General features: G+C 35.6%; 2 protein-coding genes, 1 long non-coding RNA gene and 2 pseudogenes across 3 annotated transcripts; 1 reads left to right on the top strand and 4 right to left on the bottom strand.

Annotated features, from left to right (window-relative positions):
• Positions 1 to 452: 452 nt before the first annotated feature.
• Positions 453 to 1,765, bottom strand: LOC106414919 (annotated as a pseudogene).
• Positions 1,766 to 6,496: 4,731 nt separating this feature from the next.
• Positions 6,497 to 7,714, bottom strand: LOC106363522 (annotated as a pseudogene).
• A 3,158-nt stretch (positions 7,715 to 10,872) lies between these two features.
• On the top strand, positions 10,873 to 15,019 carry LOC106403668 (receptor-like protein 52). The gene is made up of 2 exons (XM_013844479.3): positions 10,873 to 13,763; positions 14,264 to 15,019. The coding sequence occupies exons 1-2, from the start codon at positions 11,168 to 11,170 to the stop codon at positions 14,680 to 14,682; spliced, it is 3,015 nt and encodes a 1,004-aa protein (XP_013699933.2). The 5' UTR covers positions 10,873 to 11,167; the 3' UTR covers positions 14,683 to 15,019.
• A 214-nt stretch (positions 15,020 to 15,233) lies between these two features.
• On the bottom strand, positions 15,234 to 16,235 carry LOC106403659 (early nodulin-93). Its single transcript, XM_013844472.3, has 4 exons — positions 16,028 to 16,235; positions 15,872 to 15,933; positions 15,592 to 15,667; positions 15,234 to 15,457 (listed from the first exon to the last, which is right to left on the bottom strand). The coding sequence occupies exons 1-4, from the start codon at positions 16,131 to 16,133 to the stop codon at positions 15,354 to 15,356; spliced, it is 348 nt and encodes a 115-aa protein (XP_013699926.2). The 5' UTR covers positions 16,134 to 16,235; the 3' UTR covers positions 15,234 to 15,353.
• Positions 16,236 to 16,891: 656 nt separating this feature from the next.
• LOC125581881 lies at positions 16,892 to 20,598 on the bottom strand. The gene is made up of 3 exons (XR_007319642.1): positions 18,443 to 20,598; positions 18,293 to 18,346; positions 16,892 to 18,210 (listed from the first exon to the last, which is right to left on the bottom strand). It is a non-coding gene; the product is annotated as an uncharacterized LOC125581881 (long non-coding RNA).
• Positions 20,599 to 20,606: the final 8 nt, after the last annotated feature.

The raw sequence follows: 20,606 nt of genomic DNA, 5'->3' as shown, positions 1-20,606 counted from the left end.
ATAGCAGTGTGGTGTTTACACTGTGCGGCATGAATCCATATATAAAATTATTTAGATGTATATATATATATAACAGATCATCGGATATTCATTCTTAAATTTTTTAGTATTTATGATATTGCTTAGTTTTTTTACGGATATTTCAAATTAGTATTTATTTTTCTTCAGAGTGTTACGGATATCTGAAATTTTGGTTTGAATCGAACCGAAAATAACGAACCTAATCAAAATTTATGTATATTTTGTCCATTCCTACTGGGGACTTTGATCCTTGAGGTGACACGTTACCAACACTGTGACATTCCAACCAATTATTCCTTTTACCTGCAATCAATGCAAGTAGCCTTTCTAAATTGTAATGGTAAAGTATCAGGATATACAAGTATAAGTTTACATTTTGTCTATCTATTACACTAAAATTCATGATAACGAGATCAACCTAACTAATTATATGACAGAAGTTGTAATTTTCAACCAACGAAGAAAGTTAAAAAAACTCATTCACGTGATGAAAAAAGAGACAACAACTTAACTAAATTAGCAAAATTTGATGTAAGAAGATTATCCCTAATTATTGAAATCAGGGACTAATCAGATAAGCTGTCTGAAATATGGGCCCACGTTGTGTGGATCAAGTAATTATCACCGTCCGATGAAATGGTAAAAATCATGGCAGTGTCCTCCGTACCATGATGGTGATGTATGAACTCATAGCGGATCATCTCCTTCTTCCGCCGGAGCTCCATCACTTTCTACTGAGCATTCGAATGTTTCGCCAGCACGAACGTCGGGGACTCGCCACCGGCCGGTACTTCGGCACCAAACGTCCCGATTTATACCTGACGCCACAAGCATTGCACAAATGTCTTCAGGCCCATTGGGTCAGTCCGCCACTGCGGCGTCTTGTCTATGGCGCAGTGGAGACACCGCCGTTCCTCTCCGCTGCCGGATACCGGAGATGTACCCTTCTTCCGCCGGAGTCCGTCGATTGTTTGCTTTCTCGCGATATGAGCGATGGACGTCGGCGAGATCGGCGGAGAAAGGTGGTGGTTGGAGAGAACGGTTTCTCCGGTGAACGGGTTGTCGTAAACTGCTTCCATGAGAAGCCCACTTGAGGCCCAATTGCATGTGTCGGCGCGTGAGCGTTTGCTCCTGCCTTTGGCCGGTACAGAGACGTTAGTGAAAATCGGACTGTTGCTAATTGCTATCCACTCCAGCTCAGCTAACCAATAAAACTTAACTTTAATGTATCTAAAATTCACTAATAACAATTACATACTTATTTATTTTCTTATATTACAACAATTACAAATATCTTTTTATTCCATAATTATTTAATCTTGTCTAAAATTCACTACTCACAATTACTTATCATTTAATTTCTTATTTTCGACAATTACAAATATCTTTTTTTATTTTGTAATTATGTAATCTTAGGGAAAATTTCACTTTTATCTAAACAATAACGTACCGGTACGCAACTGGAAAAGCTGGTGCCGTCGTGAACGTCACCGTGAAATATGGGGAGACCAGCGGTGGAGAAGGACGAGGAATTGGAGTTATCAGGAACGGCGGTGGCTGCGTTGGCACCATCGGAATCAGCAATGACATCGTTTTCCTCGTCATCATCATTAGAGAAATCTACCAAGAGGTCATCTACTGTGAAATGATCAACCGTGTGGCAGTCTTCTTGAGCTTCTTCTTCCATGAGATAGGTTTTTCCCGGTGGGTTGTCGCTTAAGGATAGAGTCAACACAAAGTCCATAAGTTGTCAATACCCAAAAAAATATATTAAAGTAAGAAAATAAGAGCATGATTAACCAAGGATTTTAAGAGGGTTTCTAAAGAAAATCACTGATTTAATTAAATCAAAAGTCATAATAATTTGAGTAACCGATCTTTAATGTGAGATTTTGGAGAATGCTTTAAAGAGGGGTTTTAAAACACGTGTCAGCATATTATGAAGTTTTATATTTTTTCTTTCTTATTTTTTCTTTTCTCTCTTTCTTTTCCTCAGTTTCTCTCGTGTTCTCCGCCTTCTTTGTCGGTGTCTCCTTCTCCTCTCAGATTATCCGGTGGACGACGATGATTTTATGTTAATCAGAAGCATCAAGCCCTCTGGTTCGCGAGACCTCTATTCCGCCATTGAAAAGGCTCTTAAAGGTTCACCAATCGCCGGATTACTCCCTCCTCTTCCCCCAATGGTTTGCACTTATAGTCGCTCTTGTAGCCTCAGGGTAATTCCCCTCCGAACATCCTTCGTCGGAAACTATGGTGCGTCTTCTGTAATCGCCTCACAGCTTTCTTCTTTTGGTCGCTCTCTTCATTTGATTAGCTTCAGAATTGTTGTTTGATTGGTCGGAAGATAACTTGTCTTGCTATCTTAAAGATTGGTTGGTTAGAGAGTGGTCTGAATTTGTCTGTAACATGACTGGAAAGTTCATAGTTTGAAGTCATATTTGTTGATTGATTATGCTTTGTCCTGTTAAAGGTTGGTTGATTAGAGAGTTCCGGTAAAGATTGGTTGGGTATAGAGTGGTTGATTAATGAACAGATTGATTATGCTTTGTCCTGTTAAAGATTGAAGATAACTTGTCTTGCTGTTTTAGTTTAAGAGTTTGTGATCATCTATCTGATTTTGTCTTATAAGATCTCTCTCTTTAACTAAACCTTCTACATAGAATCTTCAATCTGTTCATTAATTCCTAGAACGTGTTGTTATGGAATTAATGGAGACAATGTAGTTGTTGTTATGTAATGTAATGGAATTAATGCGGTTTGGCTTGATGTTGTTCTTGTTCTTTTAATGGTTTGGTGGTTTGACTGTAAAAGTTCTATTAAATGATGAGAATTTTGTTGTTGTGATACAGTCATGAGAGGTTTGTTGCAAGTGTGAAGCAAGTGTGAAGCAAGTGTCATTGTCATCACTCACCTCGTGAAGCAAGTGTCATTGTACAAGTTTTATATGCATGTGCGTAAGCAGTCACAGAGTTGTATTACAAAAGTCATGAATAGAGCGTTTGTATGCTAGTGTATTATCAGTGTACAAACTTTTGTATGCTAGTCAGTCAGTCATGAATAGATTGTTTGTATGCTAGTGTCTTCTATTATCAGTCAGTAAGTCACAAGCTTTTGTCCAATTCACGGACTGTTCTTTCCTTGTATTCAAGTCATGAAGACCATAAAAGGCTTCTATTATCACTCTAGCAAAATTCTCGACTTGTAGAGAATCAAACACAACACCAAAAGAAAAAATTACGCTTAGACATACTTTTATCTTCTCTATTTACATTTACACATACTTTGTGCTGGTGGGGTATTTTTCTCTTGCAATTTATCTAAAATACCCTTGTGGCTAAGCAAACCTAAAAACTAACATCTAAAAAAATGTCGCTGCTAAACTCATCTTCTTCTACCCCACTCTTCTTCTTCACTACTGCAAGATCTTCATCATATCGGCGACTTCAACGTCCCACTCCAGAACACAATTTTAGTTAAATTCTTATTTATTTGGACTCATCAAAATTAGTAAATGATTTTCATTGCATGAATTTCAATGAAACGGCCGTCTTTATAACTCTGGACACTCTGCCACTCTCAGATCTCAATTATCTTTGTTCAGTGCTTCAGAAACGACAAGACGAAGAAAAACAATTTTGCATCTCTCTCTCCCGGCCGATCGACAATGAAAAGTTTCAACTTTCACAACTTATTTTTTTTTCTTCAACTCCTTTGATATTTGTTTACAAACCCTAAATCAACCTACCCTTATTGGCCAAATTTTATGTTGTCTAGTTACCGGTGGATCTTCACACAGCCGCATCCATCACTTCCTGCCTCTAACTGATTACGATAGACTGTTTTTGACCACACGAACATGACCACTGAACACACACACTTTACCACATTACGATACTGTTTTTGACCACACGAACATGACCACTGAAAACACACACTTGACCACACCCTTTTCATACAAACTTGATTTCATACAAATCTGACCACACGTCTGTAACCTTTAAATTATCTTTTCCTACTTCTAGTGTAGACCACATGAAGTGCTAAACAGCCAAATCTCCAAAACATTTGTAATGTCCACAAAATGATGACCATGACTCTATCTTTGACCATGATTCCTCCAACCACATTACTCCCCAAGCAGGAGAAGATAAGATCAAACAATTATTAGATCTACGTTATCGCTTTTAGTAGAATCGTACTTGTTTTAAACGGCCCGTCGGATTGCTTTCAAAATACTTTAATATAATGATTTCTAACATATCCTAATGTTTCATGTACTTTTTCCCTTTTAACTTAACCATAAATCTCATCTCGTCTGAATTAAGGGCATTATGGGAAAAGAAAAAACTAAAGCAAGGCAGAAAGTACACCTCAGGTGTAAAGTGTGTAAACATGTAATGAAACCAAGAAAAGTAACCTTATACGTAACTCTCTCACACCAAAATCATCTTCTTGTCACAACACTCTTGGTTTCTAAATTTTTTTTCCCACACCACCAAAGTCATTTTTTCTCTTTAATTACAACACCCTTGGTTTGAGAATTTATCGTTCACAACACCAAAGTCATCTTTTCTCTTTAATCACAACACTATTTCTTCGAACTATAATTTGTGATAGACAAATGCATCAACAACTAAAAGCTCAACTAAAAGCTGATTTGGTTGAACATATATGGCGTAAATTTGGACGTGATGAAGACAACAACTGAGCTCAGATGCTTCTTTCAAATTATTCTCTTTTATTTTCGTAATCTTTCTTTTTATGTTTTTATTTTAAATCCTATGTTGAAAATGTTATCTTTTAATATGTTTTATTTAATAAATAAATTTTATCTTAAAAAAAAAATTTATAATTTTTTTTAAGAACCCTTAATTAAGAAACTACCATTCGAAGCGCAAAATCGAACAGTTTCTTAACTAGAGTTTCTTAAGTCCACTAAGTACACTTATATACTTAAATAATCATTAAGAAACTCTAATGAGTTTCTATGGATAAAGATGCTCCAAGCATCTACGGACTACTGTTCCTAAAAATTTATACCAAATTTTTTTATCTGCCTCGGTTCCATTCTAATTTTATGAATTATATTTTGGAAATCCTCATGATAATTAAAATATAACAATGACAACTAGAGCAATTCCAATGGAAGTTCTTCCCATTGGGATTCTTAATATATGTGTAACGTATATATTATATATGTATAAGTAATCGTGGGGTTCACAATTTTTGTGGAATCCTATATGTAAAGGTTTTTAAAAGAGGGTTTTAAAAATCCTTAAGAACTCTTATTTATAGGGTTCTACAATAATTGTGGTAGTCCACAATTATTTACATATATAATATATACATATATATATATATATATACATAATACATATATTAAGAACTCCAATGGAGAAAACCCTCATTGGAGATGGTCTAAGGGCATAATTAACCCTAGCACCCCAAATGGGGTGTTTAATTTTTTTATTTTTTTATTTTTTTTGGTTTTTGTCTGATTAAAAAAAAAAAATTAAAAATGAACCAATCGCGGATCGCCACGTGTCAGTGGAACCGGCGAACAGTGGGAACATCCGACGCTTACTTGTTCAAAGACTGCTGTTTACTTTTTTCCATTTTTTTTTTTTAAATGGCTAAGCACCGGGGTAAGCACCCCGGTGAATGATGGTCTAAGAGGTCTACTGCAAGGTCGATTAGATGGGTTTTTAGGTTGAGTCTATATGCTAATTGACGATTACTCTGATCGTATCACTTTAATAATTACAAAAAGAAAAACACGTCATATAATTGCAAACTGATTCAAGTTTTGTCATTTGTGTTGTGTGGAATCTCTCTCTTTTTTTTTTTTTTTTTTGAACAAGAACTCTCTCTTTTTTAAGAAACGAAAGACAAACTATAGAGATGCTCTCACTGAAAATTGTGACTTCCAAGTTGCATGCCCACAGATGACGGAGGGACTATCCTCAAGAGCATGTAAAGCTTCAGAGCTATTTTCTAGCATGAGATTTTGGACCTTGAAGCATAAACGTAGACTTGTGGTGATGAATGCTATTGTTCAAGATCGATTAAAGCAGAATGATATAGAATCAGTATGTTTTGTTCGAGTATCTTCATTTATTGCTTTAGACTTGTGATCTGATCGCAACTTATAAACAGGATGATGATTGCTATCTCAACTTCTTGAATCTTGATGTTGGAATGGCAAACACTAACCATGGAGCAAAACCCTTTGGCTCGGTTTGTTTGCTATATATAAACTAAATGTTTACTCGCCGCCTAGTGTCATATGATTTGAACGAATCTGATACGCCTAAGAGCATCATTATCCTAGATACTCAACTAGGGTCTCTTATCTATTTTATATTACTTTTAAACAATAAATATGTGTTAAGAGACTCTTTTAAAAGACACCAACATTTTTATGCTCCAATGCTAATCTCTTAGTTAAGGTTTCTTAAAACAAAAAAAATTATTGAACATTGTTTTCTTAAAAATGTTGAAGTGTTATGATTTTGCTAAGTGAAGTGAAGTGTTATGAGTTTGCTATTAAGCCAAAAGAATGAGAGAATCAAGATAACAAAGCAGTGGGAAATTCGTTGGGTATGTTAAGACATGATGCTTACGTTGAGTGTTATCATTTGTACGAGTTCGGAGAATGTTATCATCATCAGGTTCATGAGCCACAAGATAAGTTGACTGAAGAGTTGCCTGATTCAAAGAAGAGAAAGATTTGTCAACTACTGATAGACCAAGAAACTATAAAAAAGAGATATATTTTCGAAGGCAAAACACAGCTACACATGCCTAGAAACTTGATCATTCATGTGCACGATTAAAAGGCATTCATCAAAGACCAATGAACAAAAGAAACGCACCGTATCATTTTCCACCACATTGTCATCCTCATCAAACTCTTCCATATCTGGAATATCATCATCCTCTTCCTCAGCTCCAAACTACATTGGCATTGATCGTATACTGCTTTTCTTGTTTATATCCAAGGCACCATGGACGGCAAGTTCTCATCTTCGTTGCCTTTATCTGTAGCAAATATCAAGACAAAAGATTAAATGTGAGAAATATGGATTAGGCAAAACACTAAATTAATCTTCACCTTTCGGTTTCCCGTGTGTAGCCAGCCAACCATCATCATCTTCATCATCAACCAACACTTCTCCTCCAGCAGCTTCATATTCCTCTGCCACGTAAGAGAATGTGCATACATAAACAACAAATCAAACATAAAAGAAGCTCAGATTCAGCCAAGCTTAAACATCAAGAGCTTTATCACTAACTTAGAGATACCCATTAAGAGAAGGTGCATACATAAACGACAAGTCATAACTTTGGTTGATCTCATCACAATCTCACAAACTTGTATATAAAAACACTAAAAGTCAATAGCTTTATCACCAACTTAGAGATACCCATTCACCAGTATTCCTCTGCGATCAAGTTTACAGCTAACCCATATCGTATAATTGCAAAATTCACAACCCTCAAAAACTAAAAATCGAAACTTTGAATTCACATTCATCAATAAAAACTCAGACTTTATAGCTAACCATGAACAAGTAGGGCACTTGGAGGCGAGATCATCGCCGGTGAGCACGAACTTGCTGACGCTGAGGACTCCCTTCTCCTTGAACGCCGAGGTCGTACGACAACCACCGAGAGAGACGTTGACCGATAATCATCGAAGAGAGATCAAGGACGAGATTTTGGAATCGAAACCGGCTGAAAGAGAGATAGAGATGAGAGAGAGAAGGAGATTTCCCTGTATCAGACGCGTGTCTACAAGATACGTCTCTTCTTGTGCTTAATTAAGAGACGTTCTTAAGGTAATTCTCATTTTTCATTTATTTTTTATCCTAGTCAGCAGCTAAGAGACGTTTAAAAGACACGGATAATGGTGCTCTAAATGCTTTGTATTAGTGACGTTGATGAAAATTTTAAATTATACAAATTTAGACAGCAAACTCCTTTTTAATTTATATTTCCATATAACATCTTATAAACTCCCTAATCAATCCTAAAAATGTATTATTTTGTCCGATTGCTGATAAAAGAATTTTAAAACAGAATTTCACAATAATAAACAATACTATTTGAGAGAGGACTGACCAAAACAAAATGATTCGATCGTCTGACAGTGACACGTTGTTGAAACTAATATCAGAAAAGTCAAGAAAACTGTGGATCCGCATCTATCTCTGTCGAGTTGAAGAGTCAACGTTCAAACTTAGACAACTGTGTGTGTACACATATTAATTAATGTATCACGGACTTTTAAGATGCATACGTACGTTTCAATATAGTAGTATATTTTTCTTAATAATAATCAGTGTTTCTGAAGAAATATACCCCTAGGTAACAAAAAAAAAATTATAGCACAAGAGAAAAGCAGGTTAAAACTGGTGGATTGTTATTTTGGTCCGTATTTGGGTTACATAAGTCATTGGGTTAAATAAAAGTATGGAGATGTTATGTAAAAATGTGGGGATGTTATGATTACATGATATGAAAGCCGAAGCTTCCTATTAGCTTTTCTTGTCTGCCACAAGTACACTACAAGTCTTCTTCTTAATGCGATGCGTGCACTAAACCCACATAAACAAATTAGTGGTAGAATTAGGCATCTAATCGAGTTAAACTTTTGACAAACTAATACACAACTAGCAGTATGATCATGAGTAAGTTGGAATGTATTGTTTTCTGGCGAACATTTTTATTAAGTAACTAACATCTCAACAATTTGATTACCATTCAACCTAGGTTTAGCCCAATTGCTTCAATGTGGATTTGAATTGAAAAGAAAACCCACCAATGATTTGGTGAGATTAGATAGGGAAAAACGATTTTTGGTGGGTAGTTTTAGTAAATCCCTAATCATTATCAATTATAATAAAGATCTTTGACTTTACTTTCTGAACTTTTTTTTTTGGGACAAAAGTTTCTGACTTTTCTAATGGCACATTTTTCTTGACGATGAGTGTTGGATGGCCTATAATTAATACCCGCGAATTTTAAAATGCTCGGGTGTTTGATTTGAGACACCCCTAGATTATTAGCATAATTAGCACTTTAAGTATAAGCACACTTTAACTTTGCCAGTTTTATAGAATAGAGTATCATATGCGACTAGTTGATGCTTTACGGAGACTCTCTGTTCTTGCCAAATTGAATATATTCGCTTTGATTTTTTTTATAGCTTTTTTTTATATATTCGCTTTGATTTTTTTTTATAGCTTTTTTTCGCTGAATTAATCATTCAAATATAAAATTTATGACCAACTGGTCTACATAAAAGCAAAAACAAGTACTGCAAAGATACACCAGTACAACTAAAGAAAAAACACTATTGTAGAGTATATGGATACCAGTAGGATATTTTTACTACTATTTTTATAGAGTGGATATTTTGTAAATTCATAAACAGGTGTACAATAATTTCATATTACATATTCATATTACATAATAATCTTACATATACAAGTGTGAAGAATATTCATCAATCGCAGTAATGTTTCATTGAAACTCATCTTTAGATGGATATATTTGGAACCATAATAAATCAGGCACATACAATTCATTTGCCGTATGGTTCCAAACATATTTATCCAATGATAAATTTCAACGGGCTCTTAATCTGAAAATAAGAGAAACATCTATCAGTTGAAATATTCACAATAGTTATCAAATCAATAAGATATAATGTCTAGGACTTTTAAATTCTATTAGTCTAGAAACATTTCATTTGATAAGTATTTATAAAAGTCAGTTATTTTCCGGCAGAATCTAAAACTGGAAACAAATGGTTTAAATAATATTTTCTATTTTTTTTAAGTTTCATTTTAACATGTCATTTTATAATTTCAATGCAAATTATACTTACATTCAACTTAATATTAATTGTAAACTATATTGATTTTATAAATTATTTTATTCATCTCAAATGTTATTGGTGTAACTAATATGAACATAAATGCATTTCAATTATTTTAATATGTGCGAAAAATATCACAATTAAAATTTTCAAGAAACGTAGAAAAATAAAAATGTGTGAAACAATATTGGAATAGGATAAAATATGAATTCTACAGATTCATTCCTCTAGATTTTCTGCAAAATAGTAGATACACATTTTCCTCCAAAGTGTTCATTTTCAAATTTTCAGAATATTTGTACATACTTTTTAACTTAACATATTAATTCCAGCTACTTTTTTCAAAATATAATAATAAAGTACAAAATTTCACTAATTTTGTTCCTCTAAATATAAAACCATATACTCAGCATGTTTTCCAAACAAAACACTTGTTAACCAAAAAAAGCTACCAAAAAGAGATACGAAAACAAAATACTATTATATTCATTTGGTCATACATCTAGAAACAAAACTAATCTGGAGGTGTACCTAAACGATTAACAAAGAGCAAGTGACACAACGAATACCCAAAATCCAAATAACTTTTTGTTTAAACCATAAAAATACCTTAACACTTGAATTTATAAATTTTTATAAATCATTCCTAATTTTTTATAAATGATTATTAAATATTTATAAATTGTTTTAGAGTGTTAGTTTATTTTTTATCACAAATTTAGCATATTTATGAAAATAATCATCCTTTAAGGATAAATTTAAAAGGGGGGGGGGGGTATCCAACTTGTAGTAAAATTGAAAATCTCCCATAGTAGATACATATTTTCTTCCAAAGTGTTTATTTTTCAAATTATTTACACATATTTTTTAACTTAGAATATTTAATTCCAGCTACTTTTTACAAAATATAAATTTCACTAATTTTGTTCCTCTAAATATATACATGTATTTATACAACCATAACATTTTTCCAAACAAAGCACTTGTTAACTAAATAAGCTACCAAAAATGAGATACAAGAAAGTAAAAAGAAAATACTATATTCATTTATACATCTAGATACAAAACGAATCTTAGACGTTTACCTATAAACGATTAAAAAAGAGCAAGTGACTTGAAACATCACAGACTGACCTCACCAAATCTACCATTCACAATGTTATAAAACCTCAGCTTCTTCGAACTTGCGTTCCCATTCATCAGTCAGCATTGGTTCCTCGAAACTTCCCGGAAAAGAAAAACCTTAACAACCAAATCAAAATGACCATTTTACCCTTCCTCTTCTGCTCCCTCATCTCCATCCCCTTAACGGTAATATCTCAGCTCGACGAACGGTCAACGCTTCTTAACCTGAAACGCCTCCTCGGCCACCCACCGTCTCTCCGCCTATGGAACGCCACGTCATCTCCGTGCCATTGGCCAAAAATCACCTGCGCCGCCGGGAAAGTCACCGGAATAAACTTCAAGAACCAGAACTTCACCGTCGCAGTTCCGGCGACCATATGCGACTTCCCAAACCTCAATTTTCTCGATCTATCGTATAACTACTTCCCCGGCGAGTTTCCGACGACTCTCTACAACTGCACGAAGCTCCGGCACCTCGATCTCTCCCAGAACAACTTCAACGGCACACTCCCCGCCGACATCCACCGCCTCTCGCGCCTCCTCGAGTATCTCGACCTCGGAGCCACCGGCTTCTCCGGCGACATCCCGAAGACGATCGGTCTCCTCTCGAACCTCAAGGTGCTGAATCTCTACCAGAGCGAGTACAACGGCACGTTTCCGTCGGAGATCGGGGACTTAACCGAGCTCGAGGAGCTTCGAATGTCGTACAACGATAAGCTTCTGCCGGCGAAGATTCCAGCGGAGTTTGGGAAGTTGAAGAAACTGAGGTACTTGTGGCTAACGGAGATGAATCTGATCGGAGAAATCTCGGCCGTTGATTTTAGGAGCTTGACGGATCTCGAGCACGTGGACTTATCTGTTAACAAACTAACGGGTCGGATCCCGGACGGGTTGCTCGGGTTGAAGAATCTAACCGATCTCCTTCTCTACGCGAATGACTTTACCGGAGAGATCCCAAAATCTATTACCGCGACGAACTTGGTAGCGCTTGATCTCTCCGCCAACGACTTAACCGGTTCGATCCCGGAATCAATCGGGGATCTGAAGAAATTAGAGTATCTAAACCTGTTCAATAACCAGTTAACCGGAGTAATCCCGTCGGTTATCGCGAAATTACCGAGATTAAAGGATCTGAAACTCTTCACCAACAAGTTAACCGGAGAAATACCGGTTGACATCGGGTTTAATTCAAATTTAGAGAGTTTCGAAGTATCAGAAAATCAGTTAACCGGTAAGTTACCGGAGAATCTCTGCAACGGAGGTCGTCTTCTCGGCGTTGTTGTATACTCTAACAAACTCACCGGCCTAATTCCAGATTCTCTCGGAGACTGTAAGTCTCTCCTCACGGTTCAGCTACAGAACAATAACTTCTCCGGCGAGTTTCCTCCCCGGATCTGGACTGCTCCCCATATGTACAGCTTACAGGTGAGTAACAACTCCTTCACCGGAAACTTACCGGAGAGAGTCGCGTGGAACCTTTCGAGGATTGAGATAGATAACAATAACTTCTCCGGCGAGATTCCGAGAACAATCGGTTCTTGGTCTTCTCTAGCTGAGTTCAAAGCCGGAAACAACGGCTTCTCCGGCGAGATCCCGGAGGAGTTAACATCTCTTTCGAATCTCATTTCAATCTTCCTCGATAAGAACAGTCTCTCCGGTGAGTTGCCTGACGAGATCATCTCGTGGAAGTCGTTGACGACGATAAACCTATCGAAGAACAAACTCTCCGGGAAGATCCCGAGGGGGTTAGGATCGTTGCCGCATTTGCTGAATCTTGATCTCTCGGAGAATGGATTCTCCGGCGTGATCCCGCCGGAGATCGGGAATCTGAAGCTCACGACGCTTAACTTGTCGTCGAACAGGCTCACAGGGGAAGTCCCCGACCAGCTTGATAACCTTGCTTACGAGAGAAGTTTCTTTAACAACACCAATCTCTGTGCGGACAAACCGGTTCTTAACTTACCGGATTGTCGGAAAGTGATGCGGAGATCAAAAGGGTTGCCGGGGAACATCTTCGCGATGATTCTAGTCATCGCGATTCTCCTCCTTGCCATCACTCTGCTTGGAACGTTCTTTGTGGTTCGAGACTACACAAGGAAACGAAGAAGGAGGAAAGGGTTAGAGACGTGGAAGCTAACTTCCTTTCACAAAGTAGATTTCGTAGATTCCGACATCGTGTCGAACCTGATGGAACACAATGTCATCGGGAGCGGCGGGTCGGGGAAAATCTACAAGATCTTCATCGAAGGCTCGGGACAATATGTAGCGGTGAAGAAGATATGGAACAAGAAGAAACTCGACAAGAACCTAGAGAAGGAGTTTCTCGCTGAAGTTGAGATTCTCGGAACGATCAGGCACGCGAATATAGTGAAACTACTGTGTTGCATTTCGAGAGAGGATTCAAAGCTTCTTGTGTATGAGTATCTGGAGAAACGGAGCTTGGATCAATGGCTACACGGTAAGAAGAAGAGAGGTAATGTAGAGGATAATAGCCTGAACTGGGCGCAGAGGTTGAATATCGCGGTGGGAACAGCTCAAGGGCTTTGCTACATGCATCATGATTGTACTCCTGCGATTATACACAGAGATGTTAAGTCGAGCAACATCTTGCTTGATTATGTTTTCAACGCCAAGATTGCGGATTTTGGGTTAGCTAAATTGTTGGTTAAGCAAAACCAAGAACCTCATACCATGTCGGCTGTTGCTGGATCCTTCGGTTACATTGCTCCAGGTAATTACTTGTAAAAACATTCTTCAGACAGACCCATCAAATCTGATTCTATGTCAGAAGATACATTTAGATTAAGGTCTTGTATACATATCATTGTAGGCTTGTGGAGTTGTGGGTTCGTTTAGTTCGGGTAGTTTGTTTTTTGGTTAGATCGGTTCAACATAAATCTTACTGAATTAACTCGAAATAAAATCCGGTTCGATATTCGGATTGTTCAGTTTTTTTAAATTTTACTGAAGTTTTTTAGTTCAGTTAGATTTTGGTTTATTTTTGTTAAAATTTTTGATAAGTTCAATTAATTTTGGTTAGTTTGATTCAGATTTTTGTTATAGTTTGGTTATATATATAATTTTTAAGAACCGATTGCCGAATTGTACCGAAAAATGATTTTTTTGAAATAACCTACCGAATCAAACCAAACTACCAAAAATTCCAGTTTGGTTCGGACAAAAATCCTAGGCCTATATTATTGTGTGATCTCTAACATATTTATGTTGCAGAATACGCATACACATCAAAGGTAGATGAAAAGATCGATGTGTACAGCTTTGGGGTCGTTTTGCTAGAGCTGGTGACTGGAAGAGAAGGAAACAAGGGAGACGAACATACAAACTTGGCAGATTGGTCATGGAGACATTACCAATCTGGCAAACCGATTGAAGAGGCTCTCGATGAGGACATCAACGAACCTTCCAACACAGAGGAGATGACAACCGTGTTCAAGCTAGGTCTAATGTGTACTAACACACTGCCTGGTAACAGACCTACCATGAAGGAGGTCTTATATATGCTTCGCCAACAAGGACAAGGGGAGACAAAAAAGACTGCAACAGAGGCACATGAGGCACCTCTACTCGTTAGTTTATCTGGTAGGAGGACAAGTAAAAGGATAGAAGATGAAGAACTAGGTTTTGTATAAATCAATAATCACAGCTTGAAGGTTGCTACTGTTTGGAGCTAGAGTGTGTACGATAAAGCACCACTACGGCACTACTACTTAGTTGATTTAGGCGACATGACAAGTTAGAAGATGAAGAACTAGGTGTTGTGTAATCAATAATCACAACTTTGAGGTTGCTACTTTTTTGATTGTGTGTGTACAAATGTATTTAGAAACCTTTTAGGTTTTTTTGGGTACTCATGTTTTGTATTATTCAAAGCAAAAGCTTCAAGCAGCTATTCTGTTGTAAGTTGTAACATATATTTTAAAAAAATAACACAATAACTAATATTATAAACATATTACTTTTTTGTAATTGTCAATTTCCAATAACTTATAGGCAATAGTATAATTCAATAAACTCAACTAATTTTACCGAAATTTACAAATTCTGCATAAGAAACATAAAAGAAACTATCTTTGTGAAATAAATTATTTTCTACTTCGATCTATTTTTGAGAAAAGAAGAGAGTATTAACTACTAACTAAACAAAGAGAGAATAAGTGTAACTAAACAAAGAGAGAATAAGTGAATGAAAATGGTCTTTTATAAACTCGTTATATCTCTTATTTAGAACCAAAGCAAAACGCATACAGAGAAGCAGAAAAGATGTGTCACTGATTGAGTTACATGATGATAATAAAGAAGTTTACTTAGACTCTTGCTGAACTTTCTTCATTTGAGCCTCAGTGTTCCTCCTTGCACCTTGTAGAATAGTTTTATCCGCAGTTATGAAGAACGCCGCGATGGATGCTGTTTCCAATCATCACCCATTTCACAAAATTGAAACTTTCGCAAGTTAGGAATCAAAAGAAAACAATACAAGAACATTACATTCATGTCAAAGCTTGTATCTTTTTCTACTTGTAAGAGTAATGAGAACTAACCTGAAGATATAATGAGAGCCTGAGCAGTGTAGTTGAGGTTAGCCTTAGCCCATGGGAACACACGAACCGCGCCCAACTGTTAAACAAAGGCGAAGCCTTTATGTTTCAGATTCATATATATATTATAAAAGACAATAACTTTATGAATCAAAATCATCAATGCATAACAAAAGATTATAGTTAACAATCTATATAATAAATTACTAATTAGAATCACATTTCAATTATAATCCTTCATATAAAGATCTGAGGAGGGAGATGAGAAGAAAAAATAGATTACCGTGGGAATCGCACTAGCCACGGCGGCAACGGCGGCTGCCTTAGCTCCGGCAATAGCTCCGGCTACATCATGATTGCAGAATAATCAAAATCATTTTTTTTTACTGTGGCGAGATTGTAAAGGAAAATTAAGACAAAAGGAGAAGAAGAAGAAGACCTTGCTGGGAGGTTTCGGCTCGCTTGATCTTATTGGTCTCGTCCGGAGATCCGATGAGGAAGAGGCTCTGCTGACTCCGGTTAACCATTTCAGACCGGTTTTCCATAAGATGTTCGATTTTTGAGGTGAGAATGAGGGAGACGGGTCACGATTCGCTTTTTGATTTGTTTCCGTTCGACAAAACAATGTGTAACGCACATAGTTAGTTTTATTTATTTATATATTATTTGTTATTTTTCAAAAAGCATCTATCTTTCCTAATTAATCTTTATTTTTGGCAGAGACTTGTATCACTATCACAAATTACCACCCTTAAAGGACTTTTTCAAGTAAATACACACTTCCTATAAATTTTGATTTTCTTGAACCAATTAGTTTAAATTTTTATTAGATCTGTGAATGGTTTTCAGCAATAATTTTTTTATACTATCACTTTTGCACATGCTCTCTCAATTTTTTATTTATTTTGAAAACAATATAATGGGTACAAATCTGTTTAAGAAAACTGTCCAATTCCAAAATGGATTTGATTTATTCATTACATATTGTGTGTGTAGGGGTGTTCATTCTGGTAAAACCGAATCAATTAAAACCGAACCGAAATACAGAAAGTGGTCTTAATTTAATAGTACCGAATAAATCGAATGGATGTTACTTTTTAAAAAACCGCAATTTATGGATATGGTTCGGTATATTAATCGATCCAACCTAATAAACTGATAAAACCAATTAATTAATATATATTAATATACTTATATATAAGTTTTATAATAAAATTAATAACATATACATAAATTATTTTATTAATATGATATTTATAATTAAGACATTGATTTTAATAATATGTTATTTTATTTTAGGTTAAAAAAGTTGTTTTAGTTTTCTCATTTTCATCAAAGTATATAAAACATGATTTTTTATTTTTAATGGTAAATATTTGTGATATATTATAATTATATAATAATATGATGATATTACTATTTTTCTTACTTTTATTTTAGTAGTTAAATAAAACAGGAAACTATTATATATCTATTTTTTAATAAATCTGATTTCCAATTATATAAACTAATAAAAAATAAATAGTTATGGTTTTTGTTACAAACCGAATAAACCGGAAACCGATAGTATATAAACCGAACAAAACCAAATTAGATATGGTTTTAATATGGTAGCTAACTTTTATAACCCGAAATACCGGAAAAACAGAACCCAAACCATACCGAAATCCGGAATGAACATGCCTATTGTGTGTGATATTTTATTTTCTACGAAATCCGACATTTAAATTCTCCATTTGACTTTCTACGTTAGTTCATCATCAACGATTAGTCTTCTCTTTTGTGTGGGATTTCTGCTCAGTAAATTTGGAGTCGTCCTTAGTGTTTGATCATTCTTATTATAATTTTCAGATTTCATAAGCTTATAATTTAACAATCTCTTTTATCCTTTCTAGATCAGACAAGTCATGAGCAAACTATGAAACTGAAGACTGAGGTCTACGACAGAGAGGACTCTGACCAGACCCCCCGAAGTTTTTTTTTATTTTTTTTTTGAGCAACGACCCTCCGAAGTATAAATACGGCTCCGACACGTTTGTTTCCTTGTGGAGAATCGTAGTGTAACACTGGTTCTCATCCGAGAACTCGGCAAGGGGCATAGAATACTTGGGATGCATGGAAGCGTCTTTAATCCTTATGAAAGTGTGGTAACAAGCCTTGCCCAAGAGTTGAATTGGCGACTCTCCACTTCCCATTGGAGTTTTGGTGTGTGGCTTTTTCCTCACGTTACGACTATAGACTTCTCCACCCCACTGCACTGCGGTGGCACCCTGTGGTAGGTGTTTAAAGATTGCTCTTGGCCAGTATCCATACACGTTGTCGTGGCTCGCCAGCCACCAATTCTTGCTCTGCGAATCCTGGAAACACGGTCCAAGATAGAGGATTAGGGTTAGAATAATGCTCACCAGATACTAAATACTCCATAAAAGAGTACATAGAATTGGAAGGATGAATATATTAGTAAAAAAAATTACCTGGTATATTTTTAACGGTTATGTAATATTGCTCATGCCCGCTTCTTGAAACAGGTTCTATCGCTGCTCCTAAGGCTAAATGTTTACTTGTTTGCACAAAGCCCGAGCATAAGAGGTTGATGCAACCTGTTTTACGGTAGGCATCTTTCTGCAAACTCAATTCCAAAGACTAATTGTAAATTCATAAAAGTGAATTTGATGTCTATAGTCATGTCATAGTGTTAACTTACGGTCCACTAGGCAAAGAACCGTGTGCGGTTGTCACCAAAAACACGTGGATTCACCTAAAATGTTATATAGAAACAGTTTATGGTGACTGGTTAACGGTTTAACATTTAAAGCAAGCTATAATATATCTAGGCCTAATTTTTTTTTGTTACCATCCAACCAGCTTCTATGACCTCAGACATTTCCGACTGATCACCAGCAAGCAACCACATTTGGGCGGAGCTGTAGTCGCCCTTTTGAACTCCTGATGGATTCCAAACATTTATATTGGTTTGAGCGCCAAGATAGTTGGACCTTATACTGCGAAAAACATCCTATATCATCAACAAAGAAGAAGGTTGTTTAGCTAAACATAGGAAGATCTTAGTTAATTTACTGGTTGGCAAGTATAAACTTTAGGTCAAGAATGGAAATGATTTTTGTTGAAGTATATGTAAGTTAAAAACTAATCTTGTCATCTATACAAATTAAAAACTAATGTAAATCAAATAAGCTAAACGCTAAGAATTTTTATTGTTTCTACGGGTAGCTATTGATCAACAAGCTACAAAATATTGGTTATAGGTACAATAGATTTTGTGCCCATAATCATTCTTTTTTGTAGTGTATAGCAAGACATATGTTAAAGGAAACAACCGCTTATAATTTACATACCGAACGGTTTTTCGGGCGAGGGTTGTGTTTGTTTCCAGCTGTTGAATTGGTATAAGCCTTGTGTTGGTGTGCTTTTTCTAGAGTATTGTATATGTGAGGAGGTTTTCTTCCAAAGCTAGATGGTGAGGAGGTCCTGCTTATGTCTTCCCTACTGACTCCGAATTGGTATTGTTCCTACCGGACATTGACCAGATTAGGTCCAAATCTGGGATGTAACCGGTTTTGAAGACCCATCCTTTGGACTATTTGTCTCCCTTGAACCAAGTTCCATACTCGGTTTCATCTGCATGCATAAATGTAGACCGAGTAAAGAAACAACTTGTAGAGTTCTTTTGTTGTATTTGATTCGTGCATGCGTGCATGAACCAAATGGCGCACGTGAGTAGAGTTGTTTACCTGAAGCTTGTGATTTCTTAAAGCGGGATGATCAAAAGCAGGTTGTTTATAGATATCCACACAATCTATTATATCTCCATCTTCGCTCTATGAATAATAATCGATTTGAGATATCAAAGACAAGAAGATACACGCTATAATACAATTGGTAATATAATTGAATTCATAACCAATTCATACTTTGATCGTCTTTAGTTCAGGCTTGTTAAGAGCCTTTAATTTCATATCAATCTCTAGAGAAGCTGTTCCATGGACTCCATTGTAGAAGAAACATAGAATCGTTAAGGTTAACAACATTCTCAATGCGGCTTATTCTCGGTTTAGAAAAAGATTTAGATTATATGTTTTTCATTTCATATCTTTAACTATTTCCAGCTACATAACTTCTAGATCTTACAAAGCTATTTTGATTAAACATTTTTACATTTTAATTAAACATAGAAGAAGCACAAAACACGTATCATTAAATGTTTCCTACAACTTCTAGTGATTACAAACCAAACATAAATCTTTATAACAAAAAGTTAGTATATATTTAAATTAAGGGAAGTTTAGACACAAATTTATTGTGTTATTACTAGAATAAGTCATATTTTTTAAAAATTATTAGAATCTTTTTTTCTGGTCTAAACTGTCTTTTTGTATAGTTATAGTAAACAAAATGGATTACAAAATTGCCCTCACAAAGTGATCGATGACATATTTGTTTCCAAAAAAATAAATCTATCAAATATTAAGTCTATCTATAAGATCTGTTTAGAAAAATAAATCTGACTGTAGTGTGGTTACAGACTTTCTTAAAAACGACAGATTTTTTTATACGACAGAGTTGATTATCCGATTTATTTGAAAACAGATTTTTAAGAAATATATCTGCTGAATGATATAGCAGATTTGTTCATTCGATAGAGTTGATTGTCCGATTTTGATTGGAAAATAGATTTTTTGAGATATGTCTGTCATATGATGCAACAGATTTTCTATAAATGATAGATTGTTTTGTTAGATTTAAATTTTTATGGCAGAATTATATATCTGATTTAAATTTGTAGCAGTTTTTTTTATTTACAAAGTGGCAGATTTTTCCATAGAAATCTGGGTTTGAGTAAACCAAATTTTAATTTAACGTTGAATTAAACCCCGTTTACTTTGATACCCTCAATCTCAAATTAACACTACAAGAAAACAGCGACATACTGAGGGGAAAAATCGTCGGTATGTCGTCGGAATAACGTTATTCCGATGACATACCGACGAAACAAGTCC

The sequence above is a fragment of the Brassica napus genome, chromosome C2 (genome assembly GCF_020379485.1).
Source record: "Brassica napus cultivar Da-Ae chromosome C2, Da-Ae, whole genome shotgun sequence".
In the NCBI taxonomy this organism is placed as follows: domain Eukaryota; kingdom Viridiplantae; phylum Streptophyta; class Magnoliopsida; order Brassicales; family Brassicaceae; genus Brassica; species Brassica napus.
Note: the sequence above shows the minus strand (reverse complement) of the source record. Positions and strands in the feature narration are given on the sequence as shown.

What these genes read in the sequence shown, in the direction of transcription:
- LOC106403668 (XM_013844479.3), top strand. Translation starts at nt 11,168, where the DNA reads ATGACCATTTTACCCTTCCTCTTCTGCTCCCTCATCTCCATCCCCTTA. An exon ending in CTTCGGTTACATTGCTCCAG is followed by an intron (nt 13,764 to 14,263) that starts GTAATTACTTGT and finishes TTTATGTTGCAG; the next exon opens with AATACGCATACACATCAAAG.
- LOC106403659 (XM_013844472.3), bottom strand. Translation starts at nt 16,133, where the DNA reads ATGGAAAACCGGTCTGAAATGGTTAACCGGAGTCAGCAGAGCCTCTTC. An exon ending in TGGCTAGTGCGATTCCCACG is followed by an intron (nt 15,668 to 15,871) that starts GTAATCTATTTT and finishes TTTGTTTAACAG; the next exon opens with TTGGGCGCGGTTCGTGTGTT. An exon ending in GGCTCTCATTATATCTTCAG is followed by an intron (nt 15,458 to 15,591) that starts GTTAGTTCTCAT and finishes GATTGGAAACAG; the next exon opens with CATCCATCGCGGCGTTCTTC.